Genomic DNA, 24,857 nt, shown 5'->3' on the forward strand with positions numbered 1-24,857 from the left:
CCTTTCTTTTCCCCTGGTTTCAGGTCTTTTCTGATTTGTATAGAGTATATTTGGTGGGGACGTTGTTAACCTGTTAGCATTTTGTTCTCTCATTCATCTGTTCTCCTCTGGACAAAATGACAAGACGAAAAAAATCACCTCAGTAAAAAGAACAAGAGGTAGTACCATCTGCCAGGGACCTACTCAATACTGACATTAGTACGATGTCGGACCTAGAGTTCAGAATCATGACTTTAAAAATACGAGGTGGGCTTGAAAAAAGCATGGAAGTTATTAGAGAAAGCCTTTCTGGAGAAATAAAAGAACTAAAATCTCACCAAGTCGAAATCAAAAAGGCTATTAATGAGGTGCAATCAAAAATGGGGGCACTAACTGCTAGGATAAATGAGGCAGAAGAGAGAATCAGGGATATTGAAGACCAAATGATGGAAAATAAAGAGGCTGAGAAAAAGAGAGAGAAACAACTACAGGATCACGAGGGCAGAATTCAAGAGATAAGCGATACCATGAGACAAAACATTAGAATAATCGGGATCCCAAAGAAGAAGAAAGAGAGAGAGGGGCAGAAGGTATATTGGAGCAAATTATAGCAGAGAAATTCCCTAATGTGAGGAAGGAAACAGGCATCAAAATCCAGGAGGCACAGAGAAGCCCCCTCAAAATCAATAAAAATAGGTCAACACCCCGACATCTAAGAGTAAAACTTACGAGTCTCAGAGACAAAGAGAAAATCCTGAAAGCAGCTCGGGAGAAGAGATATGTAACCTACAATGGTAGAAACATTAGATTGGCAACAGACCTATCCACAGAGACCTGGCAGGCCAGAAAGGACTGGCATGATATCTTCAGAGCACTAAACGAGAAAAATATGCAGCCAAGATTACTATATCCAGCTAGGCTGTCATTGAAAATAGAAAGACAGATAAAAAGCTTCCAGGACAAACAAAAACTAAAGGAATTTGCAAACACGAAACCAGCCCTACAAGAAATATTGAAAGGGGTCCTCTGAGCAAAGAGAGAGCCTAAAAGCAGCATAGATCAGAAAGGAACACAGACAATATACAGTAACAGTCACCTTACAGGCAATACAATGGCACTAAATTCATATCTTTCAATTGTTACCCTGAATGTAAATGGGCTAAATGTCTCAATCAAAAGACACAGACTCTCAGATTGGATTAAAAAACAAGACCCATCGATATGCTGTCTGCAACAGACTCATTTTGACCCAAAGTCACCCCCACATTGAAAGTGAGGGGGTGGAAAACCATTTACCATGCTAATGGACACCAAAAGAAGGCTGGGGCGGCAATCCTTATATCAAACAAATTAGATTTTTAAAACAAAGACTGTAATAAGAATGAAGAAGGTCACTATATCCTACTTAAAGTGTCTATCCAACAAGAAGATCTAACATTTGTAAATATGTATCTCCCTAACATGGGAGCGGCCAATTATATAAGCCAATTAATAACAAAAGCAAAGAAACACATTGACAACAATCCAATAATAGTGGGGGACTTTAACACCCCCCTGACTGAAATGGACAGATCATCTAAACAAAAGATCAACAAGGAAATAAAGACTTTAAATGACACACTGGACCAAATGGATGCCACAGATATATTCAGAACATTCCATCCCAAAGAAACAGAAAACACATTCTTCTCTAGTGCCCATGGAACATTCTCCAGAATTGATCACATCCTAGGTCACAAATCAGGTCTCAACCGGTACCCAAAGATTAGGATTATTCCTTGCATATTTTCAGACCACAATGCTTTGAAACTAGAACTCAGTCACAAGAGGAAAGGTGGAAAGAACTCAAATCCATGGAGGCTAAAGAGCATCCTACTAAAGAATGAATGGGTCAACCAGGAAATTAAAGAAGAATTTAAAAAATTCATGGAAACCAATGAAAATGAAAACACAACTGTTCAAAATCTTTGGGATGCAGCAAAGGCAGTCCTAAGAGGAAAGTATATAGCAATACAAGCCTTTCCCAAGAAACAAGAAAGGTCTGAAATACACAACCACACCCTACACCCAAAGGGGCTAGAGAAAGAAAACAGCAAATAAAGCCTAAACCGAACAGGAGAAGAGAAATCATAAAGATCAGAACAGAAATCACTGAAATAGAAACCAAAAGAACAGTAGAACAGATCAACGAAACTAGGAGATGGTTCTTTGAAAGAATTAACAAGATTGATAAACCCCTGGCCAGACTTATCAAAAAGAAAAGAGAAAGGACCCAAATAAATGAAATCATGAGTGAAGGAGGAGAGATGACAACAAACACCAAATAAGAACATATTATGAGCAACTCTATGCCAGCAAATTAGATAACCTGGAAAAAATGCGTGCATTCCTAGAGATGTATCAAGTACCGAAATTGAACTAGGAAGAAATAGAAAACCTGAGCAGACCTATAACCACTAAGGAAATTGAAGCCATCATCAAAAATCTCCCAACAAACAAAAGTCCAGGGCCAGATGGCTTCCCAGGGGAATTCTACCAAACCTTTAAAGAAGAATTAATACCTATTCTCCTGAAACTGTTCCAAAAAGTAGAAATGGAAGGAAAACTTTCAAACTCATTTTATGAGGCCGCCATTACCTTGATCCCAAAACCAGACAAAGACCCCCGTCCAAAAGGAGAATTACAGACCAATATCCTTGATGTACATGGATGCAAAAATTCTCACCAAATACTAGCCAATAGGATTCCACAGTACATTAAAAGGATTATTCACCACGACCAAGTGGGATTTATCCCTGGGCTGCAAGGTTGGTTCAACATCCGCAAATCAATCAACGTGATACAATACATTAAAAAAAGAAAGAACAAGAATCGTATGATCCTCTCAATAGATGCAGAAAAAGCATTTAGCAAAGTACAGCATCCTTTCTTGATCAAAACTCTTCGGAGTATAGGGATAGAGGGTACATACCTCAATATCATAAAAGCCATCTATGAAAAACCTATAGCAAATATCATCCTCAATGGGGAAAAGCTGAGAGCTTTTCCCCTAAGGTCAGGAACGTGGCAGGGATGTCCACTATCACCACTGATATTCAGCATAGTATCAGAAGTCCTAGCCACTGCAATCAGACAACAAAAAGAAATCAAAGTCATCCAAATCGGCAAAGAGGAACTCAAACTCTCACTCTTTGCAGATGATATGATACTGTATGTGGAAAACCCAAAAGACTCCACCCCAAAACTGCTAGAACTCATAGAGGAATTCAGTAAAGTAGCAGGATATAAAATCAATGCCCAGACATCAGTGGCATTCCTATACCAACAACAAGACAGAAGAGAGACAAATCAAGGAGTCGATCCCATTTACAATTGTACTCAAAACCATAAGACACCTAGGAATAAATTTAACCAAAGACGGAAAGGATCTGTACTCAGAAAAGTATAAAATACTCATGAAAGAAATTGAAGAAGACACAAAGAAATGGAAAAACGTTCCATGCTCATGGATTGGAAGAACAAATATTGTGAAGATGTCAATGCTACCTAGAGCAATCTACACATTCAATGCAATCCCGATCAAAATACCATCCACTTTTTTCAAAGAAATGGAACAAATAATCCTAAAATTTGTATGGAACCAGAAGAGACCCCGAATAGCCAGAGGAATATTGGAAAAGGAAAGCAAAGCTGGCGGCATCACAATTCCGGACTTCCAGCTGTATTACAAAGCTGTCATCATCAAGACAGTATGGTACTGGCACAAAAACAGACACATAGATCAATGGAACAGAATAGCCCAGAAATGGATCTTCAACTCTATGGTCAACTAATCTTTGACAAAGCAGGAATGAATGTCCAATGGAAATAAGACAGTCTCTTCAACAAATGGCGTTGGGAAAATTAGACAGCCACATGCAGAAGAATGAAACTGGACCATTTCTTTACACCACACACAAAAATAGACTCCAAATGGTTGAAAGACCTAAACGTGAGACAGGAGTCCATCAAAATCCTAAAGGAGAACACAGGCAGCAACCTCTTTGAACTCAGCCACAGCAACTTCCTAGAAACATCGCCAAAGGCAAGGGAAGCAAGGGCAAAAATGAACTATTGGGATTTCATCAAGATAAAAAGCTTTTGCACAGCAAAAGAAGCAGTCCACAAAACCAAAAGACAACCGACAGATTGGGAGAAAATATTTGCAAATGACATATCATATAAAGGGCTAGTATCCAAAATCTATAAAGAACTAATCAAGCTCAACACCCAAAGAACAAATAATCCAATCAAGAAATGGGCAGAAGACATGAAGAGACATTTCTCCAAAGAAGACATCGAAATGGCCAACAGACACATGAAAAAGTGCTCAACATCGCTCGGCATCAGGGAAATCCAAATCAAAACCTCAATGAGATACCACCTCACACCCGTCTGAATGGCTAAAATTAACAAGTCAGGAAATGACAGATATTGGCGGGGATGTGGAGAAAGGGGAACCCTCCTACACTGTTGGTGGGAATGCAAGCTGGTGCAGCCACTCTGGAAAACAGTATGGAGTTTCCTCAAAAAGTTGAAAATAGAGCTACCATACAATCCAGCAATTGCACTACTGGGTATTTACCCCAAAGATACTAATGTAGGGATCCAAAGGGGTACCTGCACCCCAATGGTTATAGCAGCAATGTCCGCAATAGCCAAACTGTGGAAAGAGCCAAGATGTCCATCGACAGATGAATGGATAAAGAAGAAGTGGTATATACACACAATGGAATATTATGCAGCCATAAAAATGAATGAGATCTTGCCATTTGCAACGACGTGGATGGAACTGGAGGGTGTTATGCTGAGTGAAATCAGTCAATCAGAGAAAGACATGTATCATATGACCTCATTGATATGAGGATTTCTTAATCTCAGGAAAGAAACTGAGGGTTGCTGGAGTGGTGGGGGTGAAGGGATGGGGTGGCTGGGTGATAGATATTGGGGAGGGTATGTGCTATGGTGAGCACTGTGAATTGTGCAAGACTGTTGAATCACAGATCTGTACCTCTAAAATAAATAATGTAATATATGTTAAGAAAAAAAAAAGAAGATAGCAGGAGGGGAAGAATGAAAGGTAGTAAGTCAGAGGGGGAGATGAACCATGAGAGACAATGGACTCTGAAAAACAAACTGAGGTTTCTAGAGGGGAGGGGGATGGGGGGATGGGTTAGCCTGGTGATGGGTATTAAAGAGGGCACATTCTGCGTGAAGCACTGGGTGTTATGCACAAACAATGAATCATGGAACACTACATCAAAAACTAATGATGTAATGTATTGTGATTAATATAACAATAAAAAATTTAAAAAAAAAAAACAGAACCCATCCATATGCTGTCTACAAGAGACTCCTTTTGAACCTAAAGGTACATCCAGACTGAAAGTGAAGGGATGGAGGTCCATCTTCCATGTCAATGGACCTCAAAAGAATGCTGGGGAAGCAATTCTTATATCATACAAATTAGATTTTAAGCTAAAGACTGTAGTTAGAGGCACAGAAGGACACTATATCATTCTTAAGGGGTCTATCCAACAAGAAGATCTAACAATTTTAAATATCTCTGCCCCCCAATATGGGAGCAGCCAACTATGTAAGCCAACTGTTAACCAAAATAAAGAGTCATATTGTATTAATTGTAGGAGACCTCAATACTCCACTCTCAGCAATGGACAGATCATGTAAGCAGAAAATCAACAAAGAAAAAGACCTTTAATGACACACTGGTCCAGATGGACATCATAGATATATATAGAACATTCCACCCTAAAACAACAGAATACTCATTCTTCTTTAGCACACATTGAACTTTCTCCAGAATAGACCACATACTGGATCACAAATCAGGACTCAACTGATACCAAAAGACTGAGATTATTCCCTGCATATTCTCAGACCACAATGCTTTAAAACTAGAACTCAATCACAGGAAAAAATTTGGCAGAAATTCAAACCCTCGGAAGCTAAAGACCACTCTGCTCAAGAATGTTTGGGTCAACCAGGAAATCAAAGAAGAACTTAAACAATTCATGGAAACCAATGAGAATGAAAACACATCAGTCCAAAACCTGTGGGATACTGCAAAGGCAGTCCTAAGGGGGAAATACATAGCCATCCAAGCCTCACTCAAAAAAATAAAAAAATCCCGAATTCACCAACTAACTCCACACCTTAAAGAACTGGAGAAAAAGCAACAAATGATGCCTAAGCCACACATCAGAAGAGAAATAATTAAGATTAGAGCAGAGATCAATGAATTAAGAACCAGAAACACAGATCAGATCAACAAAAGTAGAACCTTGTTCTTTGACAGAATTAATAAGATCGGTAAACCACTGGTCACACTTATCCAAAAGGAAAGAGAAAGGACCAAAATTAATAAAATTATGAATGAAAAGGGAGCGATCATGACTAACACCAAGGAAATAGAAACAACTACTAGAAATTATTATCAACAACTATATGGCAATAAATTGAGCAATGTGGGTGAAATGGATGCCTTCCTGGAAATCTATAAGCTTCCAGACTGAAACAGGAAGAAATTGAGAACCGGAATAGGCCAATAACCAGTAACAAGATTGAAGCAGTGATGAAAAAAACCTCCCAATTAACAAGAGTCCAGGGCTTGATGGATTCCCTGGGGAATTCTACCAAACATTCAAAGAAGAAATAATACCTATTCTACTGAAGCTGTTTCAAAAAATACAAACAAAAGGAAAACTTCCAGACTCATTCTACGAGGCCAACATTACCTTAATCCCCAAACCAGGCCAAGACCCCATCAAAAAGGAGAATTTCAAACTGATATCCCTGATGAATATGGATTCCCAAATCCTCAACAACATCCTATCTAATAGGATCCAACAGTACATTAAAAGGATCATCCTCCATGACCAACTGGGATTTATCCCTGTGATGCAAGGGTGGTTCAACTTTCACAAATCAATCAATGTGATAGAACACATTAATAAGAGGAGAGAAAAGAACCATAGGGTCCTCTCAATTGATGCAGAAAAAGCATTTGACAAAATGCAGCATCCTTTCCTGTTTAAAACTCTTCAGAGTATAAGGATAGAGGGAACGTTCCTCAAGTTCATAAAATCCATCTATGAAAAACCAACAGCAAATATCGTCCTCAATGGGGAAAAGCTGAGAGTCTTTCCCTTAAGATCAGGAACACGTCAAGGATGCCCACTCTCGCCACTACTGTTCAACATTGTACTAGAAGTCCTAGGAACAGCAATAGGACAACAAAAAGAAATAAAATGTATTCAGACTGGCAAAGAAGAAGTCAAACTCTCTCTTTTCACAGATGACATGATACTTTATGTGGAAAACCCAAAAGACTCCACCCCCAAATTACTAGAACTCATACAGCAATTCAGTAATGTGGTAGGATACCAAATCAATGCACAGAAATCAGTTGCTTTCTTATTCACAAACAATGCAACTGTAGAAAGAGAAAATAGAGAAACAATTCCAATTACAGTAGCACCAAAAACCATAAGATACCTCAATATAAACCTAGCCAAAGAGGTAAAGGATCTATACTCTAGGAATTACAGAACACTCATGAAAGAAATTGAAGAAGACACAAAGAGATGGAAAAACATTCCATGCTCATGGATCGGAAGAATAAACATTGTTAATATATTTATGCTACCAGAGCAATGCCATCGTGATCAAAGTTCCAATGGCAGGTGGGAGGAGCAAGATGGCGGATGGATAGGAGCCTAAATTTCGTCTGGTCCCAGGAATTCAGCTAGATAGGGATCAAACCATTCTGAACACCTATGAACTCAACAGGAGATCAAAGAAAAGAATAGCAGCAACTCTCTGAACAGAAAAGCGACCACTTTCTGGAAGGTAGGACGTGTGGAGAAATGAATCCAAGGCAATATTCGGGAGGATAGACAGCGGGGAGGGGGCCTCTGTCAGCTGCTATTGGCAAGTGGTAGAGCAGCAGAGCACTAAATCGGAACTTTTAGAAGTCGGCTCCTCTGAGCGATGTCGCTCCAGTGGCTAAGCGGGGGTTGGAATCCTCGCTGGGGCAGTGTAGTCTCAGGACCCTCGGTCACAGAAAGACTGGGGGTGCCTGAGTGTGCCAGAGCTCCCAGGTGTCGGAGCGGTGAAGCCGGCTGCAGAGACAGAGCCGAGGAGTGGGCTCTCAGCTTGAGGTTGCCATAAATCGTGATCCACGGCACAGTTGGGCCACTGCTCCTCCAGCAGGGACCCAACAAGCGGGAGATCCGGGGAGACTCCCCTTCCTCCCCTGGAGGAGCAGCGCGGGAGCGCACTGCAGGGATCTGCTGGTTTGGAGACTCCACACGGGGTTGTGTGCCAGAGATAGAAATGCTTGGTCATAGGCCGGGTGAGCACAGAGTGCGGCCGGAGACCAGGGAGACGGGAGTGATTGACTGCTTTTCTCTGGGGGCACAATGAGGAGGGGGCCCAGAGTTCTCGGCTCCCCTGGGGCAAATATTGGGAGGCCACCATTTTCACTCTCGTCCTCCCAAGCTGTGTGGAAAGCCTGCAAGTAACAAAAGCTCCCGAGAGCAAACCTGAGCAGATTACGTAGCCTGGACCCGGCAAGGGTGGGGCAATTCCATCTCTGGCAAAGACATTTGGGAACCAAGGCAACAGGCCCCCCGCCAGAAGAGCAACAAGAACAGCCAGCCAAGACCAAGTTTACAGATCAATGAGAACAGCAGAACTCTAGCGCTAGGGGAATACTGCACATAGAATTCATGGCTTTTTTCCCATAATTCTTTAGTCTTTCAAAATTAATTTTTTTAACTTTCTTTTTCTTTTTTTTTGAATTTTTTCCCCTTTTTCAACCAACATCTTATCAATCCCTTTTTTAACAGTAAATAAAATAATTTTTTTCTTTAAATTTGTTATTGTTATGTTAATCACCATACATTACATCATTAGTTTTTGATGTACTGTTCCATGATTCATTGTTTGTGCATAACACCCAGTGCTCCACGCAGAAAGTGCCCCCTTTAATACCCATCACCAGGCTAACCCATCCCCCCACCCCCCTCCCCTCCAGAACCCTCAGTTTGTTTTTCAGAGTCCATCGTCTATCATGGTTTGTCTCCCCCTCCGATTTACTCCCCTTCATTCTTCCCCTCCTGCTATCTTCTTCTTTTTTTTTTTCTTAACATATATTGCATTATTTGTTTCAGAGGTACAGGTCTGTGATTCATCAGTCTTGCACAATTCACAGCGCTCACCATAGCACATACCCTCCCCAGTGTCTATCACCCAGCCACCCCATCCCTCCCACCCCCCACCACTCCAGCAACACTCAGATTGTTTCCTGAGATTGAGAATTCCTCATATCAGTGAGGTCATATGATACATGTCTTTCTCTGATTGACTTATTTCACTTAGCATAACACCCTCCAGTTCCATCCACGTTGTTGCAAATGGCAAGATCTCATTCCTTTTGATGGCTGCATAATATTCCATTGTGTATATATACCACATCTTCTTTATCCATTCATCTGTCGATGGACATCTTGGCTCTTTCCACAGTTTGGCTACTGTGGACATTGCTGTTATAAACATTGGGGTGCACGTACCCCTTCGGATCCCTACATTTGTATCTTTGTGGTAAATACCCAGTAGTGCAATTGCTGGATCGTATGGTAGCTCTATTTTCAACTTTTTGAGGAACCTCCATACTGTTTTCCAGAGTGGTTGCACCAGCTTGCATTCCCACCAATAGTGTAGGAGGTTCCCCTTTCTCCGCATCCCTGCCAACATCTGTCGTTTCCTGACTTGTTAATTTTAGCCATTCTGACGGTTGTGAGGTGATATCTCATTGAGGTTTTGATTTGGATTTCCCTGATGTCGAGCGATGTTGATCTCTTATCAATCCCTTTTTTAAAAAATCTTTTTTTTTTTTTTCATTTTTAGAGTCATATTCTATCCCTTCATAGTAGTTAACCTTATTTTTGGTATATATATACATATATATGTATATATATATGTTGTTTCTCTTTAAAATTTTGGGGTACAGTTTCTTCTACCAGACCAAAATATACCCTAAATCTCCAGTGTATGGCTTTGTTGTAGTCTCCTGCCTGATCACATTCTCTTCCTTTTTTTTTTTAATCCTCTTCTTTCTTTTTTCAACCAACTTCTTATCTTATCAATTCCTTTTATAAAATATTTTATAATTTTCATCTTTACAGTCATATTCCATCCTTTCATCATATTATCCCTTATTTTTGTACATACGCAGGGTTTTTTTTTCCTTGGGCGCCTGGGTGGCTCAGTCATTGAGCGTCCGCCTTCGGCTCAGGTCATGATTCTGGGGTCCTGGGATTGAGCCCCACATTGGGCTCCCTGCTCAGCAGCAGGCCTGCTTCTCCCTCTGCCACTCCCCCTGCTTGTGTTCCCTCTCTCGCTGTTTCTCTCTGTCAAATAAATAAATAAAATCTTTAAAAAAAAATAAGTTTTTCTTTCTTTAACATTTTGGGAGGCCCTTTCTTCTAACAGACCAAAATACGCCCAAAATCTAATGTGTCGCACTGATCTATGCACCAGCATGATCATATTTGATCATATTCTGTTTTTTATTTGTTTGTTTTTATCTTTTTCTTTTTTTTTCCTTTATCTTTCTTTCCATTTCTTTTCCCCCAGTTTCAGGTCTCTTCAGATTGTTTAGTGTATATTTTTCCTGGGAAAGTTTTTGGGGAAAATATTGTTACCCTATTAGCATTTTGTTCTCTCATTCATCTATTCTCCTCTAGACAAAATGACAAGATGGAAAAAATCATCTCAAAAAAAGAGCAAGAGGCAGTACCGACTGCCAGGGACCTAATCAATGCAGACATTAGTAAGATGTCGGAACTAGAGTTCAGAATGATGATTTTAAAGATACTCAGCTGGGCTTGAAAAAAGCATGGAAGATGTTAGAGAAACACTTTCTGGGGAAATAGATGAACTAAAATCTAACCAAGTCGAAATCAAAAAGGCAATTAATGAGGTGCAATCAAAAATGGAGGCTCTAAGTGCTAAGATAAATGAGGCAAAAGAGAGAATTGGTGATATAGAAGACCAAATGATGGAAAATAAAGAAGCTGAGAAAAAGAGAGATAAACAACTACTGGATCATGAGCGCAGAATTTGAGAGATAAGCGATACCATAAGATGAAACAATATTAGAATAATTGGGATCCCAGAAGAAGCAGAAAGAGAGAGAGAGGGGCAGAAGGTATATTGGAGCAAATTATAGCAGAGAACTTCCCTAATTTGGGGAATGAAACAGGCATCAAAATCCAGGAGGCACAGAGAAGCCCCCTCAAAATCAATAAAAATAGGTCAACACCCCGACATCTAAGAGTAAAACTTACGAGTCTCAGAGACAAAGTGAAAATCCTGAAAGCAGCTCGGGAGAAGAGATATGTAACCTACAATGGTAGAAACATTAGATTGGCAACAGACCTATGCACAGAGACCTGGCAGGCCAGAAAGGACTGGCATGATATCTTCAGAGCACTAAATGAGAATAATATGCAGCCAAGAATACTATATCCAGCTAGGCTGTCATTGAAAATAGAAGGAGCGATCAAAAGCTTCCAGGACAAACAAAAACTAAAGGAATTTGCAAACACGAAACCAGCCCTACAAAAAATATTGAAAGGGGTCCTCTAAGCAAAGAGAGAGCCTAAAAGTAACATAGACCGGAAAGGAACACAGACAATATACAGTAACAGTTGCCTTACGGGCAGTACAATGGGCACTAAATTCATATCTTTCAGTAATTACCCTGAATGTAAATGGGCTAAATGCCCCAATCAAAAGACACAGGCTATCAGATTGGATAAAAAAAACAAGACCCATCAATATGCTGTCTGCAAGAGACTCATTTTAGACCCAAAGACACCCCCACATTGAAATTGAGGGGGTGGAAACCCATTTACCATGCTAATGGACACCAAAAGAAAGCTGGAGTGGCAATCCTTATATTAGACAAATTAGATTTTAAACCAAAGACTGTCTTAAGAGATGAGGAAGGACACTGTATCCTACTTAAAGGGTCTATCCAGCAAGAAGATCTAACAATTGTAAATATCTATGCCCCTAACATGGGAGCAGCCAATTATATAAGCCAATTAATAACAAAAGCAAAGAAACACATCGACAACAAAACACTAATAGTGGGGGACTTTAACACCCCCCTCACTGAAATGGATAGATCATCTATGCAAAAGATCGACAAGGAAATAAAGACTTTAAATGACACACTGGACCAAATGGACTTCACAGATATATTCAGAACATTCCATCCCAAAGCAACAGAAAACACATTCTTCTCTAGTGCCTATGGAATATTCTCCAGAATAGATCACATCCTAGGTGACAAATCAGGCCTCAACCAGTACCAAAGGATTGGGATTATTCCCTGCATATTTTCAGACCACAATGCTTTGAAACTAGAACTCAATCACAAGAGGAAAGTCGGAAAGAACTCATATACATGGAGGCTAAAGAGCATCCTACTAAAGAATGAATGGGTCAACCAGGAAATTAAAGAAGAATTTAAAAAATTCATGGAAACAAATGAAAATGAAAACACAACTATTCAAAATCTTTGGGATGCAGCAAAGGCAGTCCTAAGAGGAAAGTGTATAGCAATACAAGCCCTTCTCAAGAAACAAGAAAGGTCTCAAATACACAACTTCACCCTACACCTAAAGGAACTGGAGAAAGAACAGCAAATAAAGCCTAAACCCAGCAGGAGAAGAGAAGTAATAAAGATCAGAGCAGAAATCAATGAAATAGAAACCAAAAGAACAGTAGAACAGATCAATGAAGCTAGGAGCTGGTTCTTTGAACAAATTTACAGGATTCAGAAACCGTTGGCCAGACTTATCAAAAAGAAAAGAGAAAGGACCCAAGTAAATAGAATCATGAATGAAGGAGGAGAGATGACAACCAACACCAAAGAAATACAAACAATTATAAGAACATATTATGAGCAACTCTATGCCAGCAAATTAGGTAATCCAGAAGAAATGGATGCATTCCTAGAGATGTGTAATTGCTCTTTGTAGATGTTCTCATTTTGTTCATACATCTTTTCCTGATTCCCTTTAGATCTCTATCCATGTCCTCCTTTAGTTCATTGAGCATACTTAACACAGTTGTTTTAAAGGCTTTTTCAGGTAAATTCTAATCTTTTGTTTCTTTAGGGTTAGTTTTTGTAGACTTATCTTGTTCTTTTGAATGGACCATGTTTCCCTGTTTCTTTGTCTGCCTTGTCATCTTTGGTCAAAAAAAAAAAAAAAATGGCATTTGAGAAAATAGCCACCTCTCCCAGTCTTTGCAGACTTGCTCCATAAAGAGGAAGACCTTCACTAATCAGTCTGGTGTGAAGGCTTAAAGTCTTTTCAGGCTTTTTCTGGGCATGTGTCTTCCCTGGGCCTGTGTATATGCTTTTCTTTCCACCCCAATTCAGCACACAGGGCTGCTATTAAATGTCTTGATTAACCTAAAAAGCCCAGCCCTGCTTCTGCTTGGGGCCTTAGATGTATTATTGTATTCATCTGACCATATTCTTTGCTCAAGGCACACATGGGCCTGCAGTTCCCTGCAGCTGTACTGTATCCAGCACCCACCACTGGTTTTGGTGGCCTGCAAACTGATATCCAAACTATGCCACCTTCCTCCTTCTGATCTCCAAGTCAGGCAAAATAGAAACCAGTCCCTCAGGTAGCCTCCAGGCAAGTCAGGATGGTGCAGACTATTCTACTGTTTCCCTTCTGTCCTGAGAGAGGGACCAAACACTACTACTCTGTACAGAGGAGGGAGTGGGGCAAGGATAAGCAAAAACACTGGAATTGTCTACTGTTTTGAGTGTGGGTTTTTCTTGGTTGAGCACTCACTTGGTTTTACAGATCCACGACTGGTTTCTAGAGCTCTCACAAAGCTGTTTTGGTCAGTCTGTTGTTTACTTGGTGTTTTCATTGGAGGAAGAGGGCCTGGAGCTTCCTAGTCTTCCATCTTGCTGATAGCACTCTCCCTCAGTTTTCTTTTAAATTTACTTTTCGTTTTACTTTAGTGCGTCTTCTAGTAATTGTTTCAGGTAAGATTTGTTGGAAGTAAACTTTTTGGACAATTGCGGCTTGACGGTGCTTTATTTTATCCTCACATTTGAATGCCAGCCTGGTTGCTTAGAGAATGCATGGTTCATAGTTATTTTTCTTCAGTACTGAGGTATATTTTCAGTGTCTTCTTGTGCTCAGTGTTACTGATGGAAGTCTCATTACCTTTTTTTTTTAGATTTTATTTATTTGTTTGAGAGGGAGAAAGCAAGAGAGAGAGCACAAGCCAGAGGGGGAGGCAGAGGGAGAGGCAGACTCCCGGCTGAGCAGGGAGCCCGATGCGGGACTCCCTAAGTTGGACTCTATAATAGATGCCCCACCTTCCCACTGATTTTCTTTTTGCATTCTTAGCAAAAAGCCACTGAGCCTGTCCTTGGACTGGCTTTGTTGCTCCAGCTCTTATCCTACATCTCTGGGACTGCCATTCCAGAGTAGAGCAGTGTCCATCTACCTTGATGGAGACCTGTCCCCCAGGACTCCCTCCCCGTGGTTTATCCTGCTGGCCTGGTCTTCACTGTCTTGCCCTGCTTCCTTCCCTACCTTTTACTGGCTTGGTCAGTTCCCCACCGTTCTGGAAAATGGACCATTTAATGATCTTCACACCAGATCCCACCACCATCCTACACTGTCTCAGCATCCACATGGATAACTCATCCCAAACCCAAGCCTCCCAATTTTCGGATGGCTTCATCTCCAGTGACCTTCACCTCCATTCCACCTTAGCTGCCCAGGCCCCTCACCTGGCCTTGAAATGCTTACGCATGCTCCAAAATCCTATTGACTTCACATCCCACCTCTTCTCACAGCTTCCTTCCCTCTGGTGCTCTTCCTCGCTCATCTCTACAAGGTCTTCAAGCTCCCCAGCCCACCACTCCTCCTCCTGCACCTCTTGGCATCACTCCCTTTTCTGTTCAGCCTCAGCTTGGAAAGACAACATCTTGAGGAAGGAATGCCTTTCTAATTCATACTCAGGGGTCATGGGCCAGTAGTATCCCTTATCTGATGAGTACCAGGGTTTGAGTTGGCTGATCGATAGGAAACAGCAAATGGGCACATTGAGTCCAGTGAGGACTGGACTAGTGCATTGAGGAGCAGAGAGGGGCAATGAGCCTGTTGGCCTCACATGTTTAGCACATGGCAGGCTGTGTAACTGTGTTCTGCTCCCCCTTAGTTCCTTGTCCCTGTGAGCACCCCTTAGGTGGGTATTAGTCTACCTTTGTGAAGGAGGAGTTACCTGGGGCTCTCTGATTGTTCCATGCTGCATCCAAGGTGTCCATCATGCTGAAAACAAAAGCATCCCCTTATTTGTCCATGAAAAGTAATTCCATTTTTCCCTTCAAGTTCAGGAACTTCATGAACTCAGTGCAAAGGAGCTAGGAAAATACATTTATCTACATCTTGAATTTTGCTGACAAGTACTATGAAGTTAGGAGCTGATTACCATTTTTAAAGGAGAAAATCATATTTCAGATCTTGTTTTTTAATCCTAAGAGAAGGACTTGAGCATTTCTTAAATAGGATGATTTGCAGAGGTCATGTTGGGGTGGTTAGTGGTCATCTGAGATGTGACTTGCTGGAGGGGGGAGTAGGGAATTGTAGGTGTTGGGGACAACATGGCCCAAGACTTGGCTGAGGGCACAAGCCAGCTTTTCCAGCAGGAGTCCTTCCCATGCTGCCTGTGGCTGAGCTTTAGAGTCAGGTGACCCTGAAATTGTTGGTGACACTTATCTCTGTGTCCATGCATACTTGAGCATGGGAGAGATGGTCTATGACACTCTCAAAGGGACTTGGGTCCTTACCTTTCCCACCCCCAAGTCAGTTTTGAAAGCTGGGCAGAATAATTTGTTCTAACATCAATGAAATGATATTTGCTGATTTCTGTCCTGAGAGACTGCCTTTTCCCGGAAGGCTTGGCCTGGCTTTGTGACCACCCAGACTTACCGTCTGTCCTTTTCTCTCCATCCTAGGCCAACACTGGACAAATTGATGATCCCCAGGAGCAGCACAGAGTTATCAGCAGTAACCTTGCCCTCATTCAGGTGACTTTCCCCTTTGTCCGATCGCTGAATCTCCTCCCTGCTTTTGAATCTGCAGCCAGGCCTGCTCCATGTAGGAAGGCTGAAGACTAAGTAAGCCTTTGTCCCTGCACTCCAGACTGAACTTGGGGAATGGGCCACCCATCCACCCTGCACCCACCAGACCACACTCATATGGCAGCTGGAGGCTCAGCCCAACTATAGGGCACTAGCATGTCCAACTGAAAGTAGATGCCTCTTCTGAGAACCCAAGGTCCCTCCAGCGCCCCCAGCCCCTTCTTTTCAAGACAGGCTTATTGAAAGATTCACCTATACTTGCTCGCTCCTCTCTCTTATAGCCTGGACAGAGCTGACAGCTTTCTCTTCCCACTATCTTGACTCAAGCTGTGCTTGCCAAGGTCACTGACATCTTAATTGGTATACCCTCTGATTGCCTCATACATGTGATCCTACTTATTCTCTCTGGAGCATCTGCTCTTCTTTCTGCCTGGAGGTTCCTCTGTGGCTGCACTCCCGCCACGTGCAGACTTTGCAGGACACCCTGCCCCCCATGCCTTTGTCCCTTAAATGCTTCATGCTCGTTCAAATTTGTACCTCCTTCTAGCAGACCCTAGTTGGGCTCAATTCTCATCCTAGGAGTCTCAGAGTATTAGAGAGTCAGGAGGCCCAGGGCAGGGGGAGACTGGGAAGAGATTGGCTCAAGGTAAGAGAGGAAGTGGCTTCATCCAGAACCTTCTGGGCTTCTCTGGCTGGGGGCAGCCTATGGCCACACAAAGAACCTGGACTCTGAGATCAGACAGCCCTGGAGTTAAGGCTATCATGTATCAACTGGGTGGCCTTGGGCAGGACACACAAGACTTGCTTAGCTGTATTTCCCTGTCCATCAAATTAGGAGGATACCCACTTTAACTCTTACCTGGGCTCCAGAGCCCCTGTTTCTAGCTCTCCACTGGGTATCTCCATCTACCTGTACCAGAAGCATCCACAAAACAGCTTAGCCAGATCTGGCCTCATCACTTCCTCTCCTCGCACTCACTTCTGGTGAAGTCCCCAACCCTGAAGAGTTTGATGGTTGAAAGCTCATTCTGGGGGTCGACCAGCTGGAGGCCCTTGGGCAAGTCACCTCACCTTCTCTGCAAGATGGGCCATTGTGAGGTTTCAGTCATGGAAGACTGTGACACCTGGCTAGCACATGGTAATCTCCCAGTCGTGGTCGCTGTGCCCATTAATCAAGCTAGAGACCAAGTCACCCTCAGCGTTTCTCTGCTCCTTACCCTTCTGTCCAGTCCTGAGGAGTCTGCGTCTGAGCTGTGCTTGAATCAGCCCTGCTTCTCCTCCTCCTTGCCTTGGCCTCACTGACGACAGACCTCTTCACTGTTCTCACTGCCCCAAGCTTCTTCCTGTCTGGCTCTCCTCTGCATGGCCACCTGAGCGGCCTTCTCTAAATCCTAAAGCTGATCAGGCGTCCTCCTCCTGAGGTGCCTTTGTTGGCCCTTCTTGTCCAAGTGTGGGCCTAGCCCAGAGGCACTCCTGGCCTGGTCCTGCCCTCCTGCAGTCTCAGTCCCCATCCCTGCTGCCTTTGCATATGTGGTTGTCTCTCCTTGGAATGTCCTTTCTCTTCCTGTTCTCCTGGCAGTGAAGCTCCAGTCAGTTCCAGCCCGATACCGGGTACTCTCTGGGGCCTTGTACAAGCTGCTGGGGCTGCCCTGGTTGCCATTCTGTGTTTAGATGTCTGCCTTCCCCACTTGAGCTGAGTCACATAGGCCAGGACCCCAGCCTGTGGCTGAAGAACTTTGGAGATTAAATGAGATGCTCGTGATGCCCTTAACAGAGGGTCTGACAAGGGGCAGGTTATAAATGCCTCAGCTACAAGTCACCAAGTCCTTACCCATATGCATGCACATTTCCACATGATTGATTCTCAACAAACATTCATTAAGTCCCACTCTGGGCCAGGCACTGGCTTGGCACATTGTCCTGATCATAGCATGGATATAATTTTGTCTCCCCCATTTTTTAAAAAGTTTAACATTGAATCACAAGTGGTACAATAAATTTCATAATTGAACTTTTTAATAACTTTGTATTCTATCACAAATATACCCAAGAGTGATATTTAACAACATTGGCAGGGCCAATGCCAACTGTCCAGACTCAGCCCTGTTCCACTTCTTTCAACTGTCACCACGAGTGTGCACCTGCAATTGTTTGTATGCTTCTACTCGATAAATTATACTGCAATGAAATTATTCTCTTTTGCATGAATTTCTTAAGAGAAGTTCCCACAAGTTCACAAGGTATGAACAATTTGAAGTTCTAGATTTTTTTCCAAAAAGGTTATAAGATATTTGAATTCTTAGTACCAAATAATAGACCAGTATTAATATTTCAGTTATTAATTTCTCCATAACCTCACCAGCATTGAAAGTATTCTTCTGAATGACTTCCTGCATTTGCCATATATATGTATGTGTCCATAGACAATATATGATACAACTTTCTGTGTTTTTTAAGCATTAGAAGTATTGTACTGGACATATAATTCTGTTACTTGTACTTTTAAGAGTGACTTAATGAATGAAAATCACTGAGAATAGCAGATAGTAAGCACTCAGTAAATATCAGCTCCAGTCATCATTATCATTATTTTGTGACTCTTTGTTCACATGTGCAAATGTATTCCTGGGAAAATGCTAGATCATAAAGAGTAACGAAATCCCCTCCCCCCAAATTCTTGTACCAATTATATCACATCTACGTATAAGAGAACCATTTTCCCATATATTTGTCAATGTGTATCTCATGTTATTGGCCTTTTAAATTTTAAGTTTACCTAGTCTGATGGATAAAAATAGTATATCCCATCCATTAATTCATTCATTGATTGGATGAGCACAGATGAGGGCTGAGCACCTGCAGAGATGGCACTGACCTTTTAGTAGAGGAAGACCAACGTCAGTTACAAAGAAATAAGATACCTACTATCAAATTGGGATTTTATTTTAAATTTTCCTGATTATTCAGGAAGTTGGTCACATTTTTGTGTGTTTCTTAGCCATTTGTATTTCCTTTTACGTGAATTGTCTATCCATACCCCTTGTACATTTTTCTTTCAGGTTGTCTTTTTTAAAAAGTTGCCATTGGTTTGTTATTTTGATCACTAACACTTTATTAGTTGTAAATGCTGGAGATATTTTCTCCAGCTGTCTCTCCATCTTTGAATTTCTGGTATCGCATAGAAGTCATACTTGGAGTTATATACATTTATCTCTATTTTTCTTTATAGATTTTACATGTTATATCTTCAGAAGGAGTCCCTTTCTAATCCAAAATCTGAAACATACTTTTCTATATTTTCTCCTGTTTTACACTTGAGGTTTTATGTTTAGTGGTGTGTGTGTGTGTGTGTGTGTGTGTGTGTGTGTGTGTGTGCGCACGCACGGTATAAAGTAGAAATATATTTTCTCCCCCCAGACAGATGCCTGCTTTCCCTTTCCCTGTTTATTCAGTATCCACCCATTCCATACTGATTTGAAATGCCACCTTTATCTTTATTAAATTTTTATATATTAAATTTTCATATATTCATGATACTATTCCTGGACACCAGTCTGTCCTGCTGATCTATTTGTCTATTTCTCTGCCAATACCACCATGTTTTAATTACTATAGCCTTAAAACTATGTATTGATAATGAATGTGCCAAAACTCCCTCTTGATCTTTTTTCTCAAATTGTCTTGGCTATTCTTGCACATCTACTCATCTTTGTGAAACTTAAGATAAGTTGTCAAGTGCCATGAAGAAGCTTGTTGGGACTTTGATGGGAATTATATAGGTTAACTTGGGGAGCAATTTTCATCCATGTATATGGTAAAGTTCTCTGTTTATTCAGCCTTCTTTAATAACACAACATGTTTCCATTTCCATTAAGACATTTGAATTGCAGTTGACCCTTGGACAACACAGGTTTGAACTGGGCAGGTCTGCCCCTATGCAGATTTGTTTCAATAAATACAGTACTGTAAGTGTATGATTCCTTATGATTTTCTTAATTTTCTCTTCTCTAGCTTACTGAATTGTAAGGATACGGTATATAATACACATAACATACAAAATATGGTGTTAATCGACTTTATGTTATGGGTAAGACTTCCAGTCAACAGTAAGCTATTAGTAGTTAAGTTCTGGGGGAGTCGCAAGTTATACACAGATTTTCACCTGCATCGGCACACCAATGCCTCTGTTGTTGAAGGGTCAACTGTACTGATAACAGGTGCCAGTATTGATACTCAGACCTGGACACATCATGGTACTGGCCTGAGTGAGCAGCAGAGATGTGTCCCCACCAAGATGAAATGGGAACTGCAGCTGGGATGGGGGAGAATGTAGAGAAAGGGGGCACCAGCATGCAGAGCAAGTGCCAAGGAAGGAAGGCAGGGAGAAAGATGGAAATTGTACACAGAGGCTTCCAAGGTGTAGCTGTGGATCATGGAGTGTTTCCACATTGCAGGGGAGATTGGTTGTACAGCTGGAGAGCACTTTTGCCTAGAGCCGTGGGAGGAGCCACAGGCAAGAGACTGGTGGCCCTTGGCCAAGGGCCGAGTAGAAGATGAAGATTTCGTGAAGCAAGATGGCATTGAGCTAGTTGCAGAACAGGAAAACAACAGTTTTCAAGGGAGTTGGATTGAAGCAAGGTGTTAGTCTTTGTTTTTCCCAGGTTGGAGGGGCCATTGGCAGACTTTAGGGTAAGGGACGAGAGGTAGTGGTGAGTGACATACTGACCTCTCAAGGTCACAGAGGAGGCAGAGTGAAAGGCAGGGAGGAGTGATGGTGGTCAGTGGCACCTTTCCTCACATTTCTGATTTCTGCCCTGACAGGTGCAGGCCACCGTCGTGGGGCTCCTGGCTGCTGTGGCCGCCCTGCTGCTGGGCGCTGTGTCTAGGGAGGAGTTAGATGTGGCAAAGGTGCAGTTGCTGTGTGCCAGTAGCGTCATCACCGCCATCCTTGCCGCGTTTGCCCTCGGTGAGCTGTGCGCCCACCCCAGTGACCACCCCCCCCAGCTTGCTCCGCCCCCCTTCCTCAGTGCTCTGCTCTCAGCTCTTTGTGTTGCAATTCCTTGAGATGTGAAAGATGGGAGCACGAATGGTGGAGCCTCATATATCCTGCCAGGGGCTGGGGGAAAGCCTGTTGGGTTACCAAGACGCACCTTAAAGGTGGGCAGGGAAGATGATGAGTCCTACTCTTAGGCAGGGTGTGTGTGCCAGAGCGAGCTGCTGACTCCACATCTCTTCCCTCTGCTTGTTTAAAGAACTGGCCTTTGCTCAGTAGACACATTCATTTCTTCATCCATCCATCCATTCATTCATTCACTTACTCATTCAGTTAGTCTTTAAACATTTCTCAAGCATGGCTTGCATATGGGCTTGTGGTGGGATCTGGAGTCTGCAGTCATGGTGGGGAGCAAGGCTCAGGTTTTAACTTCAGTTTCATCTCTGCAGGTGGCCCTTGCACACGTTCCATCCTCCGCCCTTCTCCCCAGCTGCCACCACGCTCTTCTGCGCCGTGCACCTGTTTTCCTTATAGAGCACTTGTGAAAATCTGTAATCATCCACTTTCTTCATTCATTTTCTGTCTCACTTCCTTGCTAAAATGTCAGCATCTCAGAGAGGGGCCCTGCTTCTCCAGTTCTGTTCCTATCACACTGCCTGCCACACATCAATTGCTTCCTATGTGTCTGCAGAAGGCGGGAAGACACAAGCATTGACAGACATGAGCTCACGCATGACAGTGGCCAGGCAGTTACTGTAGAATGTCACCCCTTCGCTCATTTCCTCAGTACTTACTGAGTGTCTGCTGCGTGCCAGGCACTGTTGCGGTGCTAGGGATGCTCTGGTGAGTGACTGCACCGTTCTGTGATGTTGATATTCTGGTGCAGTGAGACATCCATACACGAGCCAAGGGGCCAAGTGTCTAGGGTAGCCCCCCATTCACAGTCATGCTTTCTTTTCATGTCCTGTTTGTTTACTTCAAATTCTTGTTCACTTATTTGTGCACTCTCTGTTCCTCTGCCCAACAAGCATTTACTGTGTGAGTGCAGAGCCTGATGGTTCTTTTCTTTTCTTTTTTTTTAAATTTTTTTATTGTTATGTTAATCTGATGGTTATTTTCATTACCTAAAATAGGCGTATTTTAGCTCCTAAATGTTTGCTGAATGAATGGGCTTTATTCTGGTTCTCTTCTGGTCTGAGTGTCTCTTGCAAACCATGTGCAAGTACAAGAAGGAATAAGTGAAAACAATAAATTGGATTTGCATTTACACTTCTGTCCTCCATCTGACTGCTCATAAAACCCCTTTGAGCTCAGTGTTCTGTAAGATGATGTGGCGGGCTATGTGGTGAATTCTGTTCCTTCCTGTGCTAGTGTATATAATCAGGAGGGAGGGTAAAAGTGCAGAAACCCAGGAGCAGATTCACAAGCTGCGCTTCCCTGGGTAGGAGTGTGCTCCTGGCCAGATACCTGTAGCAGTCTGGCCAACGGAAGAGCAGGGTGAGTACGCCACACCTTCTGGAGAATTAGAGCCCAGGAGATGCTTGACATGAAGTCTCTTCTGAAAACAGCACCATCAGGGTGCCTGGGTGGCTCAGTCGTTAAGCGTCTGCCTTCGGCTCAGGTCATGATCCCAGGGTCCTGGGATCGAGTCCTGCATCGGGCTCCCTGCTCCGTGGAAAGCCTACTTCTCCCTCTGCTTCTCTCTCTCTCTCTCTCTCTCTCTCTCTCTGTCTCTCATGAATGAATAAATAAAATCTTTAAAAAAAATAAAAAATAAAATGAAAACAGCACCATCAGATGATTCAGGAGGCCAGTCCTGTTTCTGTGGGGCCCTGTAGAGAATGCCATTCCTAACTCCCCATTTTACAGATGAGGAAACTAAGGCCCAGAGAGGGGGCGGAGCTTACCAGCATGGACATAGCCGGATTGTCCAGAGATATGTAGAAGTTCAGAAACATTGCTGGTGGCTCCTTGTGTGACCTCGATGTGACTCTGCTGTAAAGCCAGGTGGTGGTGGTGGTGGTGCTGGTGGATTTTAGTAGGTGCTCTCAAACTGGTGGTGTCTGTGTAGTCCCTGTGGGATTGTTACCAGACCACCAGCTGTGCAGACTCAACTTCACTTAGCACTGACATTTCAAAAGAGAAAGCAGCTATGACCTGGTCATGAAACAGGGCACAAACTGTGGCCAATTAGTATGGCATTGAGGTGAGAATAATAATTTTGTTTAGAGTTATGAATACTGGGTAAAATGTTAAAACATCAATAGCCAAGATACAAAGTGTCTTCTTAAAGATGCACGTGTGACACTGTTGGTTGGTTTAAGTCCTAGGCAGTGGCCGAGGGCTAGAAGATGACACACGACTATCACCTTAGAACACAGGGTCAAGACGGAAAGTAGGCCCTGGGGAGGTCTCCAGTGCAGCACCTGAAACTCCACCCCCAGCCCCACTGGCAGAGGCCACCTGCTGCCTGCACCTAGTGGTGGCCCTGCTGGGCTCCCAACATGGGCCTGTTCCCCAGAGATGTGGCCCCACTGACAGTACTTCAGTGCAGTCTGCACCTGCTTCCCCTTCCTACCCTCCCCCTCTCCCACCCTGGGCGCCCTGTGCACCATCCTGTGGCTCTCCTGGTTCCCCTGCCCCCAACTCCCCCCTCACAGTCTTTGCCCCTAACAAACCTCTCGTGTTGCTAATCCCACCAAGGTACCTGTTTCCCTGGGGACTCCAGTGGACACAAGAGGCCATGCCCTGCCCCTGGGACTCCATCGTTCACAGCAGTTTTGGAGTCCTCTTTCCTGCAGTGAGGGGCTGTGAGCTTCATGTCTGTAGTCCCAGGTGTTGGGGAGCCCGGGAGTCAACTCCCTACTATCTCCCCCATGGGTTTGAGTGTATCATCAAAGCTTTCAGGCTGCTCTTTGCAGCCTGTCACAGGGGTCCACCCCCCCCAACCTCCCACTGCCACTGCCTGATTCTCAGGCTCCAGCATAGCAGTGAAGCTGAGTGTCAGGGCAGCCTGGCTCCAGGCTCAGGCTATGTGGATCGAGGCATTACTGAGCAGCCTCACGGCCACCTTCTCATCCTGTGCTTTGAGTTTCCTCTGTCTCCTCTCCGCAGGAATGCTGATGGTTTGTATAGTGATTGGCACTCGGAAGCTCGGGCTCAACCCAGACAACATTGCCACGCCTATTGCTGCCAGCCTGGGAGACCTCACTACATTGTCCCTTCTGGCTTTTGTCAGCAGCTTCTTCTACAAACACAAAGGTAGGGGTGCCCCAAGAAGGGGGGGGCCACGAGCAGGTCTGGGTATGACATCCGCACCCAGCCCACAGCATTCAGATCAGGCACCCTCACACAGAAAGGAACCTATGGGGTCTATCATGGGGTCAGAAATCCTACTTTTCCCAAGGCAAAGCCTGAGGTCATTCAGCAGATTTGAGGTGTTCTGTAGCAGGTATCTGAAGCTTTCCCAACCACTCGGGTCAACAGATATGTTGTCTGTGTCCCCCTTAGGACGGGTGCACGGGGAGGCCAGGGAGGACTGGAGGGTAACAGAGCTCCATGGGAAGGCAGTTCACGTTGGACACATACAAACCACCCAGGAAGAGACTCCCAAGCAGCAGTGTCACA

General features: G+C 43.2%; 1 protein-coding gene across 7 annotated transcripts in view; it reads left to right on the forward strand.

Annotated features, from left to right (window-relative positions):
* SLC41A3 (solute carrier family 41 member 3) overlaps window positions 1-24,857 on the forward strand; it is a 94,421-nt gene that overhangs the window by 49,457 nt on the left and 20,107 nt on the right. For all 7 annotated transcript variants that reach the window (XM_035723260.1, XM_035723268.1, XM_035723263.1 and 4 more), the window contains 3 exons: window positions 16,112-16,183; window positions 21,059-21,203; window positions 24,345-24,491. In XM_035723260.1, the coding sequence (XP_035579153.1) occupies window positions 16,112-16,183; window positions 21,059-21,203; window positions 24,345-24,491 (364 nt within the window). The remainder of the gene's footprint in view (window positions 1-16,111; window positions 16,184-21,058; window positions 21,204-24,344; window positions 24,492-24,857) is intronic.

The sequence above is a fragment of the Zalophus californianus genome, chromosome 1 (assembly GCF_009762305.2).
Source record: "Zalophus californianus isolate mZalCal1 chromosome 1, mZalCal1.pri.v2, whole genome shotgun sequence".
Lineage (NCBI taxonomy): Eukaryota > Metazoa > Chordata > Mammalia > Carnivora > Otariidae > Zalophus > Zalophus californianus.